Source organism: Lepus europaeus, chromosome 5 (assembly GCF_033115175.1).
Source record: "Lepus europaeus isolate LE1 chromosome 5, mLepTim1.pri, whole genome shotgun sequence".
NCBI lineage: Eukaryota > Metazoa > Chordata > Mammalia > Lagomorpha > Leporidae > Lepus > Lepus europaeus.
This window is the reverse complement of record NC_084831.1, coordinates 58257243-58279749: the sequence shown is the minus strand read 5'-3', so window position 1 is coordinate 58279749 and position 22507 is coordinate 58257243. Positions and strand designations below refer to the sequence as shown.

Here is a 22507-nt window from a genome sequence, read left to right as displayed (position 1 = left end):
ATTATATATGAGACTCTATCTAAATAGATAGATAGATAGATCTTACTTGTAGCAACACTAGGCAAAATTCTAGCCTGAATGCTAAGACAGGTTTTTGTTGTTGTTAGTTGGTTGTTTGGTTGTGTGGTCCTGGTGATGCTCCATTTTTGTGTGTAACCTTGGCTAGACCATGGGTCAGTCATGGAATCAACATTTACCTAGGTGTGGCTATGAAGGCAATTTGTAGATGCAGTTAACATCTGTAAGCAGTGGCACTAACATCAAGGAGATTTCCCTGGATAACGCTGGTGGGCCTCCTCCAGTCTGTTGAAGGGCTTAAGAGCATAAACAAAGGTTCCCTAAAAGAGAACAGATTCTGCCTCAAGACTGTGGCATTAACTCCTACCTGAGTTTCCAGTCCGCCCTATGGATTTCTGGTAGCTTTGGGATCCACAAGGAGGGAAGGCCTATACTTTTGGGAATGGAGAGTCCCTACCCGTACTTCTGGGGAAGAAAAGTCCTTGTCAAGGTCCCCACGGGTGCCTAAAGGTCAACCAATGAGGATCAGACCTGCTCAACCTTTAACCCACATGCCCTGTATCTATAAAAGGAGCCCACTCAACCTCTGGCACTTGACTTCCCCGGTCCCCGCTCTGTTGGGACTGGGTAACCTCACCAGGGTGCAGAATCCCAAAAGCTTGTGAATTAATTGATTTATCTACCTGGGAAGATTTGTTATGAGCTGGACACCTCTTGTTGAGTGTATAATAAGTTTATAATTTTAAACGTGGCAACTTAAAGTCTTTTGTCATCCACAATTTTATATATCAGATTTGCTGCTCATAAAACTAAAGCGTTGTTGGTTCTGTGCTTAGCTGTCCTCCTATAGGTTCTGATGGACTTTTTCCAGCCACATCTATTGTATTCAGTACTTTGGGATGGCTCTGTAAACAGATGAAGCCAAAAATGTATTATAGGTACCAACTGAAAGTATTGTTAGCTGAGGTTACTAAGAGCAGAAATTCGAATCAATTAGTAAATTAAAAAACAGTTAAAGAGTTTAAAAAGCTAGTATTGAAACTGCTATATTTGTTATCTAATGATTGAAACTGCTTTCTAAGTTTTCATTTGATATTGCTATTGTCAGTGATCTGAGACTGGCATCCCCATTTCTCTATTCTAAGTCTAACTCGTTCTCTCAATTCTCTATTCTCTTTGAGGTAGGAAACTCATTCTATTCTGAAGGACTCTTCAAGATGCACAATTTGATTTTTAGATCTTATAAAAGGGATAGCTAACATTTTTCTATAATAGCCTAGCCAAAATGAAAGCTTAAATTATAATTTCACAGCTAGATCTACTTCGCCATCAGCACAGTAAACAGGGAAGACCTCCCTTTCAGACCAAAGGGAAAGAAAGTTTTAAAGCGAGGACATAGCTTTCCTCATAGGCATTATCTACCTCAGAAAAAACACTATCAGAACATGCCTGTGACTATAGACTTCTAGTGTAGGCCACTAAAGATTATAGATGGGACTTGAGCACCCCCTTGACTTGCATCCTCTGGTCTGCTTTAACAAAAATCAGTAGGAAAAGAAAGCTAGGCATCAGAAATGTAAAGATAGGTGGCAGCCTGGTAAAGGCTGCTCTGTACAGTGGTCTGCCATCAGGGAGACCCAACAGGCTAGTCTACTGCAGTGGCTTTCAATGTGGTAAGCCTGGGCTTCAGCAGAAGTCAGCTTGTGATGGGCCCTGGCAGCTCTGCCAGCCAAGAGTTAGATCTCTGGAAATGGAACTGCCCTGGAGTCGAAGGATGCCCAGGTCAGAGCCACAGATCTTATTGGCTCTAAGCTGAAAAGCCTTTCATTCAGCCCAGCTTCCAAAGTGACCACTGCAGCTGAGGGTATGGTCAAGTATGGTCAGCAACATTGCAGGCAGAGCTGTAAATTTCCTGTTAGAGATGCCACCTGCCTTTACCTGGCCAGCTCTCCTCCCAGGCCAGCTAGGTAATGGAAATCAACAGGGTGCCTTCCTCTAGGAGGTTCACACCTCCCTTAGGATGTACCCTATGTGAAGAGATAGATAGGTCTGGGCCTCTTAACTTACAAGGCCTAAAGCCCACCAGATTATTATCAAGCCCCTTCTGTGAGTTTCTATTTGCTGCCCAATCAGAAAATTTAGTTGTGGCTTAGACAGCACCTTTCTTAGCTCCTCTAATAATGACTCTGTCCTTTGTTTTAGACCCTGTCTAGCACACTTGGGCCTCATTCCTTTGTAATCATAACCTCTACTCTAACATCAATGGCTCTGCTCCTAACCTATGTGTACTGATGGTCCTCTTCCCCACTTAATGTTGTATGATTATTCAGAATTTCTCCACAGACAAACCCCTCTACCTCCAAAAGTTGAGTGGCCTTTCTCCCAGTCTTGGCTGGGATCAGATTTAAATCACGTCCATCAAACAATCCTCACAAGGGTCCAGAGATCCCCCTCATTTCCTCTCCTCTATGAAATCCTTCATTACCTGGTTAATGGCACTCTTAGGATCAATGGTTGCTATTCTCACCCTGACTTGTATACTACCGTGTCTGCTTAAGTGTTTACAGCAGGTGATAATGGAATGAACCAAGGCCTTCAGCAATCAGGCAGTCAACCATATGCTTCTCCATCCATACATGCCTGTCCCTGCAAAGCCCCAAGATACCCTCAGCGGGCCCCTGTAGACGACGTCCCCAGTCAGCAGGAAGTAGCCAGAGAGACTCATCATCGCCCCCTTTCCTATCATCAAAAGGTCGGGATGGTAGCTTTGGGATCCGCGAGGAGGGAAGGCCTATACTTCCGGGGAAGAAAAGTCCTTGTCAAGGTCCCTGCGGGTGCCTAAAGGTCAACCAATGAGGATCAGACCTGCCTCAACCTTTAACCCAAATGCCCTGTATCTATAAAAGGAGCCCTCCCAACCTCTGACACTCGACTTCCCCGCTCCCCGCTCTGTTGGGACTGGGGAACTTTGCCTGGGAGCGGAATCCCAATAAAAGCTTGTGAATTAATTGATTCATCTGCCTGGGAAGATTTGTTATGCGCCAGACACCTTGCAATTTCAAACCTGCCAACCCCCATGATTGCATGTGCTAAAGCCTTAAAATAAATATTATGTGCTGAGTTGTATTTCTCTGTAGGATCCTGATATAATCTTTATTTTCAAATATCCATCTTCTCATTTGCAGATGGTGAAGAACTCAAGACCAGAGCTCGGTTTTATTCAGGTACCTACCCATTCGTGCCTCCTGGCTCATTGACAGCCATGATAAAAATGTTATCTCCAAGAAAACACACATGTCTGAACAAAGGGGTGCATGGTAGAGGAAAATGAGTAGACCCAATAGAATGTAAATGGAGTGAGAAATTACTGACAATAAAGACTAGTGCACAGAGAGTTTGAAGAGGTAAGCCTTTAGATTCGATACAGAGGACTATCTAGAGCATTGCTTGAGAGAGTAAGGGGTACAGAGAGAGGAGCAAACAAGGGAGAAGGCTGAGAAATGATCCGAGGGTGCAGAGAGGCAAACGGCTGAACTTGTGATGAAAAAGGGAAGGAACAGTGGAAAACCAGGTCAGAGAGAACAGAGACCCATTGTGTTGACAAAAAGCATGTGAAAAACCCTTAGTTTCTTCCGGGATAAAAAAGTAACAAACCAGCACACAGACACACAAACATCACATACACGTACAGCAGAGAACTGGAATTTTCAGAGAGCTGTTTGTCAAGGTACGTACCCTGTGCAGATGCATGAAAAATAAATAAATAAAAGAACTGTGGTACCCCTGAATGTCTAAGACTTGTGAGGTCACACATATTTAAGGTATGCATTTACTTTCCAGAACGGAACCCTTGTTCATCTGAAGTCCTATTAGCAACAGAGGGGTGAAAAGGAAGTGCCAATATTATGGCTCCATCGGCAGCACTGTCCTTCCAAGGGCAGCAGGAGGGTTTGCCTTGTCTTTGCCTTTAAGAGAAATAGTCACCTAGCCTGAGACGATGACAAAGTTCTTTCATAAGACTGATTTGCGTTTTGTGCATGTGGCAGACCAGATTGGCATCACAGGTTTTGAAACAAGCTTTTGTCCCATGGACTTGTTTCGAGTTCCCCAAAGTTGTAGCAGTTGAATAGTTGCAAAGTCTCAGTTTCTATGTTCCGAAAGCAAACTCTTCCCTGTCAAGAATGCACTGCTGAGTCCAGGAAGCCTCTTTCCCCAGGAATAGCACAGCAGTTCTCTCTCCTTTCACTTGCAGCTTATTCTACCACCTCTCTTTTCTTTCCATTCTTTTTTTTTTTTTTTTAAAAAAGGTTTATGTATTTATTTGAAAGACAGAGTTACAGAAAGAGCAGGATATGGGGGGAGAGAGAGAGAAAGAGAGACAGAGAGAGAGAGATCTCCCATCCGTGAACTCATTACCCAAATGGGTGCAATGGTTGGGGCTGGAGGTGGGGCCAAGCTGAAGCCAGGAGCCAGGAGCTTCAGTAGGGTCTTTTTTTTTTTGACAGGCAGAGTTAGACAGTGAGAGAGAGAGAGAGAGACGAGAGAAAGATCTTCCTTTGCCATTGGTTCACCCCTCAAGTGGCCACTATGGCTGGCACGTTGCGGCCGGTGCACTGTGCTGATCCGAAGCCAGGAGCCAGGTGCTTCTTCCTGGTCTCCCATGTGGGTACAGGGCCCAAGGACTTGGGCCGTCCTCCACTGCACTCCCGGGCCACAGCAGAGAGCTGGACTGGAAGAGGAACAACCGAGACAGAATCTGGCACCCCAACCGGGACTAGAACCCGGGGTACCGGCGCTGCAGGCAGAGGATTAGCCTAGGGAGCCATGGTGCCGGCCTCAGTAGGGTCTTCCGCTTGAGTACAGGGATCCAAGCTCTTGGGCCATCTTCTGCTGCTTTCTCAGGCACATTAGCAGGGAGCTGGATTGGTAGTGATACAGCTGGGACTTGAACTAGTGCCCACATGGGATGCTGAAGGCATTGGCTTAACCCACTGTGCCACAGTGCTAACCCCCCCCCTTTTTTTTCAACAAATATTTTTGAGCACCTACCCTACGCCAGTAGTTGAGCATACAGCCTAACAGTCTAAGCCATCAAGAATATAGGCAAATATAATACATTAGAAATAAAAATATTTGGTGATATCTGTGTGCTAGACACTGTTTTAAATATTTTATACACGACTAAGTAATTTTGCTCTCATAACAATTCTATGCAAAAAGTTCTATTATTATCCCCATTGTAAGGATAAGGAAACCAAGGCCACAGATGGTGAAATACTTGTCTACAGTCATACAGAAAGAAAGGAATAGAACAGAACTAAAGTCAGGCAGTCTAGTTCCAGAGCCTACCTGGCAAATCCCGAGGGGATGGAAGGGCAGGAACTGACAATTATGACAAAGAAAGTGCAGGGACTGGGAGCACATAGGAGGTGCCAGTAACTCAGACTTGAAACTCAGAGACAAGATCTGTGCTTAAAATTCAAATCAGACCATGTCAATCTATTTCTCAATATCTTTCAATGGCTCCTAACTGAATTTACAATAAAATCTACACGTCTACCATGCCCTATGGATGTTCTGCCAAACCTGGCCTCTTTCAGTCTCTGGCCTCTTCCCTCACTGCCCTTCAAGCACCCTGGGTCTCTGGCGGTGGCCTTTGAGATGTTGGCTACTCTCTCAGGAATCCTCCACCCTCCCTGGTTCCTTCTCAGTGTTCAGAGCTCAACTTCAAGGTCACTTATTTACAGAGGCCTTTCCTTTTTCACATCTATTTCCTCATACTAACTAATGACAATAATAATTCGAGCTAACCTTAAATAATACTGGAGGGCAGGTAGTGTTCTAATATCTTTATGTATAACAACACTTTGAAATATTACAACACTAATGGTAAATACTAGTATTATTCTTATTGTGTGGGGTGGAGGAAGGAAAAGCATGATTTAGACTTTAGAGGAAAGAGCATGGGTTTTCAAGAAATGCAGACCTTGGTTTCAGTTCTGACTTTATCTCTTACTAACTATGTGATCTTGAAAAAGTCCCACATACTCCTTAACCCTGCTTTTTTGTTTTTCAAATTTGTGAAATGGGGACAGTCTATCTCCAGGAAAATTTACTTGAGAGAATTGGGTGAAATAATGCATACAAAGGGCGAGCTCAGTGCCTGGCATAGAACTGCTTTGTCCCTGTCTTTCCTGAAATCAGAGGTAGGCATGTGGGGCTGGAGAGGCTGCACCAGCAAGACTAGACCCTAGACATTTGAAGCTCAAGGAGCTTGTTTGAGTCAGCTGCTTCCACAGGTCATGTGGGTTGAGTGATTGCCCTGGCCTCAGCTTACTCCATGGATACAACCCAAGATGGGGTAGGGAAGTACATACAACATTTGAGGGGTCACTTTTGGTAACTGTCAACAGCTCTGGCGCAAAGGAAGTCAAGACAACAAACTAAGAGAAAGATCCAGTGAGTTCTGTTGCCCATTCTGTTTCCAGGGGACAGTCTCTGCTTTGTTTCTCTTCTCTCGGGTGAAAGACTGTTCCCTAAAAGGCTCCTGGCTTCCGAGAACAGCTCTGGAGGCAACTCTGTAATATGCTGGCCAGGGTTAATCAGAAGAAAGCAGGCAGAATTCACCCTGCCTCCAGGATCATGCTGTCTTGGGGATGCAGAAGGCAGAAGAGGGAACTGAGAGGTCCTCTTCTTCCTGCTTTCTCTCTTAGCCAACTTCCATGTTCATTCTTCTCCAGGACAACCCAGTCTCCTTTTTATTTCCTTCCTTTCCAACACAGAGAGGAAAGGGGGTAAGGTGGATGGAGAGTGCTTTCCCCTGTCCAGCAGTCACTGAGAGGACAAGGTTTTTCCAAACGGAGTCAAAGCCCTTTTGACACTGGATCCTGCTGCCAGTAGCTTTTGTCTTCTCTGCCAAGGGAAGCTGCACGAGCTCTTGCTGCTCCTCCTTGCCCTGAGAATGCTCTGCCTGTCTGTATAGGTGTGTGTGAATTTCGAATGCTGGCCTGAAACACCGCTGTACTTGGTTGTGGAGCTGTGACTATGCTCTTTTATAAAGGACAGCCTCTCAGTCTTAATGAAAAGAAAGCTCCCAGTGAACAAAGCCCAGGCTTACCAGAATCCTAAGTCATTTGGCACTTTTCTTTGTATTCTGCTTCGAAAGAAGGAGCCGTCATTAGATAGTATCCTCTGATATATAATATTGGCTCCATTCACCTGCCTGTTCCTTCAGGTTTCCAGAGGCTGTCTTGGAGAATACTACAATTAGTTTGCAATACATTCCTATGTAACCAGATTTTTGTGGTTGCAAGGGGGAAGAAAAACTTTAACAAAGGAATCCCCCTCCCCCGTTTAGATTGCATTACTATGGAAGGGAAGTATTTCAGGATCTGTTAGAAAGCTCTCCACAGGGCTTTCTGTTTTGGTTCCTTACTGAAACTAAAAAGCCTGGGCTCCTAAGTACCATATATTGGCTACCTGTTTTGTGCTGGGTAGTAGAGGAGGTGCAGTATATAACTAATAATGCCAATACTAGTACTGGCCCTTTTAAATGCTCTGCATCTGTTAGCATACATAATCCTTGCAACCAACCCTGAGATACATACAATTTCCATCCCAACTTTGGAGATGAGGCAATGGAGACAGAGATTAAGTATATTGTCCTAAGGTCCATGGGTCACACTGGAATTTGAAAGAGGTAGAGTCTTCGCTCTTAACTGCTATTCATAACTTTTCTCATTTAATCCTCATGGTAATCTTATGAATTAGAATATTAAAATGCCCACTAGCCAGACATATGAACTGGGTCTCACAGAATTAACTTATGAGAGACCAACTTGGGTTCCTAACATTCAATATGCTCTTTGAGTACTCACTTTGTGTTTGCCACAGTGTTAGGCACTAAGAGAATAACATAGTGATCAGTGAGTTATATTTTGCCATCCCTTCATTTGTTTTAACATTGCTACTTCTTCTTGAAGTGGTGGATCACTTCTAGTGCCTTGAAAGGCACATGTAGTGAAGATTAGCTAGGAACTGGAAACCATTATACTTAGTGAAATTAGCCAGTCCCAAAAAGACAAATACCATATGTTTTTCCTGACCTAGGGTAACTAATAGAGTACCTAAAATGTAATGTATAGGAGTGAAATTGACATTTGAGATTCAATAATCGTTAACAGCCCTTGTCTCTACTGTTGAGGAGCTGTGTTTTTTTTTTTTTTTTCCTCATACTATTTGTTGAACTCTTTACTTAGTTTAGGATTAATCTTAAGTGCATAAAGGAAATTGAAAATAGATCCTTTTAAAATTAAGGGTGGGAATAGGACAGAAAGGAGGTAGAAGGGTGGGAGTGCCGGCAGGAAGAGGGTGGATGGGAAGAATCACTATGTTCCTAAATTTGTACATATGAAATGCATGAAGTTTGTATATCTTAAATAAAATTTTTTAAAAAGGAAAAAAATTAGCTAGGGATGTCTGTGCTGTGCGCATGCCCTAGAGTCTGCATGTAAACCATTAGTCAAAACTGAACAAAGCCTCAGTTCCTTTCCAGTCTTTTCTGATTCAGGCACAGGCGTTCATTCACTTACTGTGTTTGTCCATTTCATAAGCATTTACTGAGAATCTACTGTGTTCTAGGTTTTATGCTATAAATTGGGGATATTAAAAAACAGGATTAGTATTTGAACTTGTGATGTTCTATGCTTTGAGGAGCAGAAAATTAACTAAATAATTATAACACAATGTAACAAGAGGGATTTTGAAAACATTATTAAGAGTAACCATGAGTGTACTCTGGGGAGGCATCAAGAAAACAGCATTTATACTGAGTCTGGAAGGAAGCAGATGGGAACAACTAAAGAAGTAGTGTTTCTTAAGCACATATTAGATCCTAGGTCTTGGATTGAGACTATTTATTTATTTTATCCCTGACTCCAGAAGCCAAGAATCAGATACGATAAAGAATTTTTGCACAGTGACAATGTATGCAAATCCGCAAATCTCAAGGCTGCATATGAGCACAATATCTTTGGGAAAGGGCATCCCAGATAGAGGGGACAGTAGGTACACAAGAAGCAGTGCAGAAGAGTCTGGAATCCTTCAGCAACAGCTCATTCAATGCACATCAGCCGCCAGCTGTGCATGGTGTAGGCGGACAGTGGGGGATGACAATGGATATGTTAGAGGCAAAATTCTGAGGGCCTTTGTATACCTGGTAAAATCTCATCTTCAAGGTCAAGGAGAGCCACGTAATAAGATAACAACCATAAGTGAGTTTTAGAAGAATAATTCCACTAATAGAATGTAGGCTGGATTGGAGCGGGGGAAAATTAAGGACAATCAGCCAGGGTAAAAAGCAGAAGAGGAAAGCAGGGGGGAGGATTAGAAAAAAGACTGAAGGAAGTGGCTGTGGTAGGTTAGGAGAGAGGCAAAAGGGTGGATAGGAGTCTGCTGTTCAAAGCCAGGAAAGCAGGAAAAGGAACAGTGGGGGAAGTGGCGGGGGGAGTGGGGAGAGGTGGACTGGGTCCCTAGAGAAACCATAAGGGGTAACCCAAGGCGGTCAGACATCCAGCACTCACTCTGCACACTTGCTGGTAGGAATGCCATGGCCACAAAGAGCCAGGGGTCCAGGAGGGAGATGGGGTCCTAAGACAGATCTGACAACTAGACCTGAAGCAATCTAAAAATCTGCTGAGGATGCCTCCCTAGCTTTGAGCCTGGGAGGAGGAGGGCTCCACGTGGCGGGTGGAGCTATGGCTTTGACCTCCTGGGGCTGTCCAGGTGAACAGAGCTGTCAAGAAAACCCAGAAAAAGAGGCAGATGTTGCCTGAAGGGCCCTCTCCGTCTCGCCTGGGCGCCTGGGCGCGGCATGACCAGACTTGATGCAGGCAGCAGCTGGGGTTTGGGAGGCCACTGGCACGTGGACAGCCTCCTGCGGGAGCACTGCAGAGGAGGCCGCCCGGAGACGCCCAGCTTTCTCCCCAGCCTCCCCCTCCACCCTGCACTAGAGAGCCCCGGTGCAGCAGGCAGCACGGTGCCAGTGGCATAAAAACCAATTCATAGCTGAGGGGCTGCAGCCACAAGCCACGCAGCAGTGGTAGAGAGGGCAAAATCGTGTGTGTTTGGAGGAAACTTTATTCAGGGGGCTATATATCAAACCCAACCTTGCTGGCAGACAATAGTGAATGCCTAGATAACGAACTGAACGCTGCCGAATAAACATCAAGCCAGGCTGTGCAGACCAGAAGGTGAGACTCAGTCTGGAAAGTGGGGTCCCTCCCTTCATGCTCAATTACAGGAGATGCTTTTGCACACAAAACATTCAGGCAACAATATCTGCTATCTTCCTGAACCTACTGTAACCAAAGAGAAAGAAAGGCCGGAACTAAAATGCAAAAGAAAGAAAGAAACTGTGTTTGGAGATTGGTCTGCTACAGTATAAACTTTTCCCTTTTTCTGGCTTACTGCTCTAGCAAAACCCGATGGTTGTCTTTGTAAGAAACGTGTCTGTATCTAGGTCCCTGGCAGTGATTTGCCTCTGGGAGGGCCAGCAATCTATTTAATGACTCCATTGACGTCAATAGCATAACTGAAATACTTACTAACATGCATGATTCCAACTTTCAGGGGGGGCTGGGTGGATGGTGTTTCTCGGCAGTACGAAAACACGAAGTGGAGTCAACGTGGACTGAACTCCACTCCTAAGGCAGCTAGTGGGAGATGAGATTGATGCTGCAGGTTTCCCTGGGGTCCATTTAATAGGAACAAAGATTCATGCTAAATTGAGGACTTAATTTGGAATTACTGAAATAGCCATTAATGAGCAGGGTGATATTTTTGGCAATGTTTGCTCAAGGGTGATATATTAATGCTTCTCACTTTGCTGTCTTGTGAGTATTTGGGGGGGATACCCGAATTTAATGTTAGACACATCTGGAATAATTGCAAATCCATACGAACAGCTCAGCACTGACGCTATAGGGTAAACTTTCACAAGAGAACTATTTGAGACAAAAGCAACACTTACATAGCAACCACTTGGGGAATTATTCTCAGAATTACTGAGGCTTTGCCCTATCGTTTTGTATGTACACTGCCTACACATTCAAGGTAAGTAATTAAGCTGATTATCCAAGAATTTGGGCCACACAGCATTCAGAACACTGAAGAAAACAGGATCTGATAAAATGTCATACTTCTATTTTTCTCTTTCCTTTCCTTTCTTTCTTTCTTATTTGCTTTTTCCTTTTTCTACGTTTATTTTACTTTTTTTCTTGTTGCAATTTTCTCCAATTCCTCTTTTATCCTGAACGGTCACAGGCTTTGGTAACAGGATTGATTTTATTCCTATTTGCTCATATGTGTTGTAATCCTGCCCGACAATTCTTGCTTAATGTAGAAACCAAGCAGAGGTTCTGCTTAGGCCGGGCTTCATTTCCAGTCATCTGACACAGCCCAGCTCTCAGCCCGGCTGTGGTGCTCACAGAGCCCTCTACCTGCGGCCACACCATCCCACGCTCATCCCAGGCCCTGAAAGTCCTGCCAAGGAATGAGACCTGCAGCGAGCTGGCCTGCCTTCTTTCCAAACTCCTTGGAATGGAAGATAATTCACTGAGGCCCTATCCTCTCCTCCCCCAGACCCTACACCCAGTGCCCACCCAGGAACATCTAGCGGGATTGTCCCAATCCAGAAATGGGAGGTACCCAGACGGGGAGACCACCTTCCTACGAGAGAGCCACTTCTTCACCTGGTGGAGAGTCATTTCCTCCCCAGAATGGCCTGCACACGGATTAGAAGAATCGAATTCCCATTATACTGGAAAACTTTAACAAGAGGTTGCTGCTCAGACAGGACAATTGAGCAGAGTCTTCCCTTAAAACACACTCGAACTGACTGGTGTTGAAAACCACCATCAACCAAGGTGATGGATATGACAGACTTCGTGTCTGCAGCAATCTGGCCTGAGATCTTCCAGGCAAGTGTGTAGACATCTTGGTTCTGTGGTTTGCAGATTATTTCGAATGACCTATAGACTCAGAGACTATTCTTCAGGAGAGCTGGTCTGTTACAGGTGGTGATGGTTCTGCTCAATACATTGACTGGTAAATTTCAAAACAAGAAAATTAGTACAGAGGACCCACCTTACACATCGGTTTGGCTGCTAAAACATTGTAGGTATGATATATATTGCCACAAATTGATCTGCATTTATATAACTCATAAGTGTGGCCATCACAAGGAATACTTCTAAATCTTTTGTAAAGCAAATGCAGTGAACATTTGCTCATCTACCTTTTCAGTCAACCCTTACTTTAACCACATACTTGTCATCACTATTGCAATGCATACAAAAGCAAGGATGAGGTGGGAAAAGTGAAACAAGTACGCATATCAATTTTTATCAATTATCTTATTTTGTTGTTGAAAGTAGTTTTGGGGCTTGAAATCCTGAGAATTACTTCAGTGTGCCATTTTGAAAATGCAGGGGTGACATCTTTCAAGCCCTTGTTTCAGAGTTTTCTTTCTTCTATTTTTTGTTTTTTGTTTGTTTTCTTTCCCCTTTTAGCACTACGCACACCAGGTAAAGAAATCCTGGGATTCCTGCTTGTGAAAAGGCAAAACATGGTATAAATTGAGATGCCCCTTAAACTACATAGCAATAGCATATCCAACACCACAGGGAGGATCTGCTATATCTTTGTCCTCAACCTGAAACATATGGTTTCCATTCTGTCCCTATTCCTGGGCTTAAAATTCACCATTATTGGGGTTGGCATTTGGCCTAGTGGTTAAGTCGTTGTTTGGGATGCCTGAGTCCCATATCAGAGAGCGTGGGTTCCAGTCTCAGCTCCACTCCCTGTTCTTGTTTTCTGTTAATGCAGCTCTTGGGAGACAGCAGATGGTAAGTCAAGTAGTTGGGTCCCTGCCACCCAGGGTGGGAGACCTGGATTGAATTCCTGGCCATTGTGGGTATTTGGTAAATGAATCATTGGCTGGGAGCTATCTATCCATCTCTGTTTCTCTCTTTCAATAAACAAAATAAATAATTTTCTAAAAATTGAAAACAAATTTTCCATTAGCTTACTCTGACTTTCCTTTTCGAAAGGCAAAAATGACAAGTTCTTTGATTTAACTCTTTGTGTTCAAAAGCTATATGAACATACTAATATAGATAAGCTACTACAGCAAGCAATTCAAACCTCTTTGAATTTTAATGCAGTAACTAATTTTAATAGTAAAAAAAAACCCACATAATTGAGCATTTCTCATAATCATAGAAAAAATTGGTTTATTATTATAATTTTTTTTTTAATTTGACAGAGTTAGAGAGACAGAGAGAAAGGTCTTCCTTCCGTTGGTTCACCCCCCAAATGGCCACTACAGTCAGCACTGCGCCGATCCGAAGCCAGGAGCCAGGTGTTTCTTCCTGGTCTCCCATGTGGGTGCAGGGGCCCAAGCACTTGGGACATCCTCCACTGCCTTCCCGGGCCACAGCAGAGAGCAGGACTGGAAGAGGAGCAACTGGGACTAGAACCCCGTGCCCATATGGGATGCCGGCACCGCAGGCGGAGGATTAACCAAGTGAGCCACAGCGCCCACCCCATTTATAACTTTATTTTATGAGCATTTTGCTTCAAAGTCCTCAGATTTTATGTAGTTCTCCTGGCCAATTCAACATAAACCATCTTCTTGCTAGATGAAAATAATTATGCTAATGCACCACAAATGATAAGAAGATGAATAAGGTACAATGATTGACTTGAGGAGCCCAGGCTCCAATGGAGGAGACATGCAAGCTACAGAGGATCATACATCTGAGAATTAAATTGTTGCCACAGCAGAGAAAATGAGCAATGACTCCAATTTAGAAAATTAAGATGTCTTTGCAGTGGAGGAAAATTTGTATTGCTCTATAAGAATTGAGAATAACCTTGGCTCAACAGTGAGAAGAAAGGCTTTCAGACTGGGAAGTTTTGTCGAATACTTCAGTTAATGATCGATTTGTAAGCATACCATTTTAACCATAGCTTCTGACAATTAGTTGTTAAAGGCAACTACATCGTCTTCACTTATATATTTCAAAACAAAGAAGCTTTTTAAGGAGATTTACATTTTTCTTTCTTTTTCTAACTTCTAAATGAGAATACAATTATCTAAGTCAGTTAGGCTTTCTTAACAAACTAGGTTGCCAAATCTGTGTAAATTATGTGGGTTTTTTGTACCTTTTTATCTTAGATTTCAACTGAAAACTGTGAGTTCAACTTCAGTACTGATAAATGAAAACCTGATCTTATTATCATGAAACATAGTTTAATGCTGCCCTCTGGTTCTCATTTCCGTTTGCTCTCAGCCATTTATTTTTCATTCCCCTTTAAAGTTTCTATTTAAGCACACCTCTTTGTCATATGCTGATAAATATTAAAATAACAGGAAAAATCTGCCTGGCTTATTTAAGCTGATAATAAGAACAAAACACGGGATGTGTGTCTCCTCCTTCCTTTTCTGACTGTGGTTAAATGTTAAAAAGATTTTGAAACCTGTAATTACGTAATAGTTGGTATCACTGCATTCTCTTCCCAATCAAAAGTCAGAATTTTTGTTGTTTGCTGCAAAGACGGATGAAAACAAATTGCCTAGATGGTATTGTCATTTATTACTCCATTGTTTTAAAAGAATTTAGCAAAAGAGGCTTGAGTTGCCAAGCTGTAGTTACTTTGCCAATAATCACAAAACAATCTTCCCAACAGCATCTTTGGCTAATGAGCTAATTTATAGAACCATAAATATCACATCTTCTAACGTTTGTCAGTGTTTATTACAAGAAAAAGAAAACATCATCTTGATATTCAAATTGAAGTCAAAAGCATCTTAGTAAATTCGGCTAGTGGGACTGTCAGCATCAGTGCCTCACTGGCAGGCCAATTTTATGAAATGATAGGAGTTTCAAAACCAGCTCCTTTGATCTCCAAGTATATAACACCAGTTATCCCTTAAAGCACTCTATTTTGTTTCCTTTTAGAAAACTTCAAAAGGAAATAGCGCATCCAGCACAGCAGGTTTCTGAGGTCTATGGAGAGAGTACTACTTTCTACTTCGTATGATAGGGCTCTCGAGTACACTCGCCTTTACTTCATGGGTTTCTTTCACTTTTATTCTTGTCCTCAATCTTTGCCATATAAAGATATTCTAAAAAGTGTATACCATAAGTACTTCAGAAGCCAAGAGGCAATGGAATCCACTGCCTTTGTTCTCTTCTTTTAGAGGTGCGGTTCCTCTCATATTTTTCCTTGTAGTATGTATGGCCACGATTCTGGCAGAAGAATACAACAGCCCAGTGAGGCAGGTCACAAGTCTAAAGTGAAGGGAACAGCGCTGCTGGAAACAGAGAAGTGTACCAGGTAACACTAGACGTTAGGCGATTTCGGTATACGTTTGTGTGAATTGCTTCTTCTGTCATTTTGCTTCTGAAATTTACTGCTGCAACAGGGGGACAGGTTCAAGGGAGAGAACTCCATTTGGACTTGAAAATGGCATCTAATTGGGTGCATTTTATATCAAGAAGAATTTGTGTTCAACACTTCTCCATGGCATTCTTCAGGGTGGCCTATCCTGTCCTCAGTTCTCAACGTTTCATGGAAAGTGGATGCATGGTCCTGAAAGATGGGAGGTTAGGGCCTTTTAAAAAACACCTCTGAGAAACAGAGTTGGATGACCTCCAAGAGAAATGATTTGAAACCTGGAAAGAATCTTGGGTTTCACACCTGGAAAGGATGTAGATTCAAGTGGGATCTTTGGTTGACGGTAAAAGGAAAACCGCTAACAAACCCGTGGGGGCCATCAGGCCAACGTGGGCCACCTCGGGGTCTTTGAGGTTAGCGCTCCTGGAGTTCACTGGGGCCAGCAAGCTGAGGTCAAGTTGCACTATCAACACAGCCTCCCTTCTGCTCCTCTTCTGGGAAGCAGCCTTACCACACATTTGTTACGTTCTGAAAGCCCGGGCGAGCCACAGGCAAATTAATCTAACTCTGCTTTCACTTGGTTTCACATGGAATGAAGCAAAGCTCCAGTATGCCTTTGACAAAAGTCACCAAGAGACATACTTTCAAAGGCCATCGTCTGCAAACATAGGTTATTATTCAGAAAGAGTTTACAACAAGAGGCATATTTGTGATTCTGAAACATCGAGATGGACCTTGTGGCAAGGCCTACCTTGCAGGCTGGCTCTGGAGACAGGAGTCTGACTAGCCGCTGGGGACCTCCTGTGGAGACAGACAAGAGAAGGACTGAGTCTGTGTGTCCCAACCCCAGCCCCCCGAGATCACTGAGGAGTTTTCCAGGCCACAGTGAGCTACCAGGTGACATCATGCTATCTCCGGAAGGCAGGCTGCTGTAACACGGGCAGATGACTGCAATTCTCTCACATCCAGATGGCCTGGAATCTCCCTCACAGACTCAGGATGCTTCAGCTCTCCAGGAAGGAAGCTGTTTACTCCAGGTCCCTAGCCAGCCCCTCTGTTTCAGGTTTTGCTGTTCCAGGCGTCCCTTGGAAGAAGAGACCCTGCTTCAGGCACCCCCTCCACAAGTCAGGGTGAGTCCTAATCTCTCTGGACAGTGCCATAGAAAAGATAAAGCCAAAGGGACCCACGATTCAGGATTTGCAGTTTTTTTTTTATACCTCAAGAACTTGAGAACCAGAGATGTGTAGTCACTTGCAAGAGGTCACACAGCCACAGGGAAGAGTGATTCATCTTGCTTAACTTAGGAAACAGTCTTTTCCTAGAGGAACTGGGTTTTATATGCATCATAACAAGCCTGCCGATGTGAAGAATCAAAGTGCATCAAGCAAACAAGCCCACACTCCACTAATATGGGGGCTCCTCCTCCTTGCCTTATTTCTCTTTCTCCACACCTCCCCGCACCCTCAGTTTTGCTGCTTTCACCATCCTTCCCATGCTTTGCAGGACCTCGTGTGCTATGTTCTCACACACTCCCAGCGCACGGCTGGAGAATCCCCCAGTGAGCATTCTAGAGCACCTCAAATTGCATCAGAATCACCGGAAAGACTAAATGGCAATGGATTGCTAGGCCTTAATGCCATCTCCCCAGTGTCTAAATCAGTCGACCTGGAGTAAGCTTGAGCGTCTGTGTTTATAGTAAGTTCTCAGGTGGTGCTGATGCTGCAGGACTGGTGTCTGCATCCTCAGAACCACTGGTATGAAGGATTCTCTGCCCCACAAGGAGCCACAGGATATTAGAAATGAGCAGGAGAGTGAGACCTCGGGCCAGTGGTTCTCAAACATGAACAAGCATCAGATTGACTTGGGAGCTATTTACTTTCAGTGTTTGGAAAGAAACTTGGGGATCTATGCTTTTTTTACTCCTCTTTGAATTCCCATGCACAGGCAAGTTTGAGAAATCAATCACATTTTAAGTGACAGAGAAAGGCCTGAAATGATGTTGCTAAGAAATCTTCATATGGTTTGGCCACATAATTATGTTCCAAGGTTTCAAGTACTCCATATCAATATCTGATCTCTTTATATTAGTCTAGCTTCCAGGTAACAAGAACTTATGGCTGCAGACTCAAAGGACAGGTTTCATATCCATCATTAATTTACTAACAGGTTGATCCTAGGCAAGGTTCTTTTAAGCTCTTTGTGGCATGAACTTTTTGTGTGTGACAAGGGAAAGGAAATGATAATCTAGTGATTGCTCTCCTGTGCTGGTCATTGTGCCGAGTACTCCTGACTTTCCCTGGGAGTAGCAGCATCTTATTTTCAGGAAAAGGGAAGAGCAGCTCAGAGTTTAGAGATACTGAAGCAAACATGGTTTATAACTGGCATGGCCAAGATTCACAGCTAAGTCTGTCTGAATCTTAAATGAATGATTTTCCCCACTATACCATAGATTGATAACCCCTGCACTAACTAATACCAAAGGCTGTTTTTCAGGAAATCTAAGAGATTAAATTTGCAACTCCTTAGCCTGGCATTCAAAATCCTTTATTCTCTGGCCTCCAGGCACTTACTCCCTTTTCTCCCTCAGAATTCTTCCTGATATTTCTTCTCAAACCACTGATTGATTGTGTGTTCTCATGCATCTTGCTCTTCTCCTGTAGGCACTTTACAATTGCAATTAAAATAAGTCTAATTAGCGTCCAATATATTACTCCTTCGATTGATTGTAAGTTTTATGTGGGCAGGAAGCAATTTGGTCCTACTGGGTCCCTGGCACCCAAGATAGGTTCTCATAAGCCAAATACTTTTAAGTATTTATTGAATGGGATTATAAACAAATGAATGAATGTGTGCATGAGGGCAAGAACTGACTCACTCTGCCAAGGCCCAACTTGATCACTTCTTGTTTCCTTGGACACGTGCTGCCCTTTTCCTGCCATTACTCACTAAATATCACCTATCCTTCCATGGTCCATTGCTAGTTTGTCCAAAGGATGCCATACGTTTAGCTTAAAAGTGCCACTCCTAAAATCTCTTGTGGTATTTTATTTGTACCCTCTGGGTCATTTTTCCATGTTGCAAAGCTTATGGGCACATGTTTAGCCATCACTACTCTATGACTCCTTCATAGCAGGATCTAGTTCTGATCCCCCACTCAACTTGCCTGGTGAACATGAGGAACTCCAAATGTGAGCATGAGGTTAAGGGATGAGAACCAAATGCTTGACATGATGTTTTTTTAAGATTTACTTTATTATTTGAAAGAGTTAGAGGGAGAGAGAAATCTTCCAACCGCTGGTTCACTCCCCAAATGGCAGCAACAGCTGGAGCTGGGGCTGGAGCTGGTTGTGCCAGACTGAAGCCAGGAGCCAGGAGTTTCTTCGGTGTCTCCCATATGGGAGCAGGGGCCCAAACACCTGGGCCATCTTCTGCAGCTTTCCCATTATCCAGATAAATAAACTGAGTCTTATAGAAGTAACTTATGAGAGACCGACATGGGTTCTCAACTCAATTCCATGCAACAGTGCTAACTGGGAGCTAGATCAGAAGTGGAGCAGCTAAGACTTGGACCAACACCCATATGGGATACTAGCATCTCAGGAGTTGGCTTTATCTGTTATGCTACAACACTGGCCCTGATGTGAATATTTGATTTGATTCCCTTTCCACATACAGTCTTGGTTCTACACACTGCTCGCTGTTCCCTGAACACAGGATGCTCTCTTGTTGTTGTGCCTTGCATACATTTTGCTCCATTGAAAACTTTTCTCCTCCTTTTAAAGCAACTGATGCTTTCACATGTCCCGGGACTGCACATAGTCATCACCTCCTCAGCGGAGCCTTCTGCCCTGTTTGTGGCCTGCACCTGTGCTATGCAATTTCCTATGCTTCTCCCATCATGCACTCCTCACACCATATTGCAATTCCCATTTTCCTGTCTCCTCAACTCACCTGTGGAAATGTAACCTAAAATTGAGTCATGCTGGTAGCCCTGGAACTGGCATAATATTTGGTTTGAAGTAGGTATTGAATATATATATGCAGTGGTTTAACCACATATTTTCAATAATTTTATTTTGTAGCTTTTCCCAAAGCAAGTTTTGTATGAAAGGAGACACTGAATTCAGAGACCACAAATATTAAAAGTTTCCACTTTCTTTCTACCATGGCTATTCACATCATTCAATTATCTCAATTACTTCTTGGAAATGACATGTATTAGAAAAACTCTGTAGTCCAGATGTTAATTTTCAAAATATGACTTTGTTTAGAGTTGCTAATTGAGAAAAGTACCTCTGTATGTGAGCTCTGGAAAGGCAGGGAGCATGTGTATTAGGTTTATCACTTATTACAGATGCCTGCTGTAAAAAAGAGACTCAACACATCTCAAATGCATGAGTGGCTTTTGGAAGCCACATTGTTTTTAGGGCACGAGGGTGTCAAATATAAAACTGTAAAGAGTGTCAAAGGAAAACAGTATTGGTTGCCCCCTTTCCAATAGTCCCTAACTTATAGAAGAGGAATAAGGAGTGATCTGCCTGCGTGCTGCAGATAGCAACAGGAATTGTGAGGATGATGTGGCCATAGAAGTTGCTACTTTCCATCTTTGAATAGCACAGTGGAGAAAGAACTGGACTATGAGTAAGAAGACAGGAATCTTACTCTTTGGCTCTGACACCTCCCAACTGTTCAGCCTTAGGCAGCTCATTGAACTTCTTAGTTTCTTCCTCGCTTGGGGAGAGAAGGCAGCAACTAAGATTTACTGCTGATTTACAATGTGCCAGGTCCTGTGTGGGGGGTTTGACTTATATTTCCCTACTTACTTTGAGGAAATTTGGCCAGGCTCTTTCCAGCTCTGAATGCTCAAGATTTTACGATTCTCAGCTAATTTAAATCCCATGCCAAAGTACATAAAGCAATGAAAGACACTTCAGATATATACTGAAAGAAAATTAAGTGGTTATTAATTCTTTCCCAAAGAGTACATGCACGTTGACTAAATTATGGTTGGGCAGAATGTTAAAACAAAGATGTTACATGATTTCCTGATAGCCACAGGTGGTGTTCCTGATGTTGGTGAGAGCAGGTTGAATGATAAAGGAGGCTGTCCCTTTGCTCCCAGCCCATTCTCTGGTTACAGACTGCTGCGTGGTGAGCATTCCCACTCACACAACCTGACTTACTCCACCAGACAGTTGGAGGCCCGTGAATGCTTAAGGAATGCTTATATGAATTAACAATTCTATACGAAAGCCATATTTTCAAATTCACTTCTGTGACAAAGGAAATGGGGGTTTTCATTTGCAGCCAAAAAGCACAAGCCTAATCAAGCCTCCCTCAGTGGGACACTTCATGGAGGTGCAAGGAAACCACCTCAACAGGAATTTTGAGATTTTCACCCTTTGTGTGGTAAAGCTCAGGCAGACAATGGACTGCTTGCATGCCAAGTAAAGAGCCAAAAGATAAAAGAAATGTTAACTCATGCAAAGTATAGTTCTATGTGGGAGTTCCTTTACATGTAATAAACCGTACTATCTGGATGTCTCATGAAAACCACTCCAAGGACATAATTATCTCTTAAATGTTACAGTCAAGGCAGAGGAGTGGTATGCTGGAACCCAAGTCAAATATCCCAGAAAGCAAAGTCTGAGATCCACAAATCTTACAGTCCCAGTTGCCAAGATAAGTCAATATCTAGCAGAATGGGGCAGGGGCTGCTCTCAGCAGGCTGCATCCCCTCCTGGCAGATACGCTATCTTCAGTTCCTTCCAGTAGATTTTCCATACTTGTCTCAGGACATTGACTATCTAGGAATAGAATGGAGGGAATTAAGCGTACCCTCTGTTTTCCAACCTGCCCCTGTCAGACTGTTCCATCTGAGGCTGAAACCTATCCTCAACCTGAACTAGAGTGAGGCCCCTTCAGCTGCCCCTGGTGATGTCTAGTGCTGAATGTGCGCTGATTTTGATTTGTGGTTAATGTTGGCTCGGAGGAAGTATTTGTCATCAGTAATAGGATCCACTGTACAAATGTGGGTATGGATTTCAGCAAGATCATTAGAGACAAATCCCTCAGTGTTGGATATGTGTGGTTGGCTTTGACCAGAGGTGACTAAAGGGGTCACAGTGTGAGAATGCACTGTGGATCTCTTCTGTCTAGAGGAATCATGGTCAGAGGGTACACAGTTCCTGAAAGTCCATGTGTTCTGAAACACACCGCATTATGGAAACACCGAATTCTTAAGAATGTGATTTGAGCTGACACAAGCCTACTAAGCAGTATGATTAGACTGCATGCCCCAGAAGTACTACTGAGGAAGAACACTCAAATCCATGCTGACAAGAGAAGCACCTGCCCTGACCAGCGTTCTCATTGGAGCTATGCAGTAGTGGTTCGGAGACAGTCCATGCTGACTAGGCCTTTGGGCTCTGTCGTTACTCACCCCATCCTCCCCATTCCCACCTCCATCACTGTGGTCTGTCTGGAACTTCACTCTCATGTTTTACTTCCTGAAGACATTTTTAATGTCCCTGACTTCATCTATTCCCTTTGTTCTTCTTAAAAACGTCTTTCAGGATGTCAGATTTCACTATGGCTCTGTTGCTCACTAGAAACAGTATGGCGGACACAATCATTGAATCTCCCTAAACTTTGTTTGCTTATCCCCAGAATACAGTTAACAATACCTGTCAGGAACATAGCTTATGGTGATTGTAACTGAACTGATCAATTGGAAAACCCTGAAGTGTTAGATTACTTCTCTTAAATGTTAAGTCTGACTCCTTGCTTTATTCAGCAAGAAAAAGGTAACTATCAATTCTGATAGCTCATATTTACTCTACTGGATCCTATTTTAAGTGCTTTGCAAGTATCAATCCCTCTAATCCAAACAACAGTCCTATTTTACAGATTAGCAAACTGAGTTACAGAGAAGGTAATTAACTTGCTCGACTATATAGTTTAAAAGTGGTAAAACTGAACCTGTAAGCATGGGTCCAGAGGCCATATTCTGTAAAGAAAAAAAAAG

The 22507-nt window shown here is 43.3% G+C and overlaps 1 protein-coding gene across 1 annotated transcript in view; it reads right to left on the bottom strand.

The window, feature by feature from the left end:
* The window catches only part of PDE4B (phosphodiesterase 4B), a 457454-nt gene that overhangs the window by 121647 nt on the left and 313300 nt on the right, over positions 1 to 22507 (bottom strand). The window contains exon 5 of the mRNA XM_062191495.1: positions 16232 to 16281. Within this exon, the coding sequence (XP_062047479.1) occupies positions 16232 to 16281 (50 nt within the window). The remainder of the gene's footprint in view (positions 1 to 16231; positions 16282 to 22507) is intronic.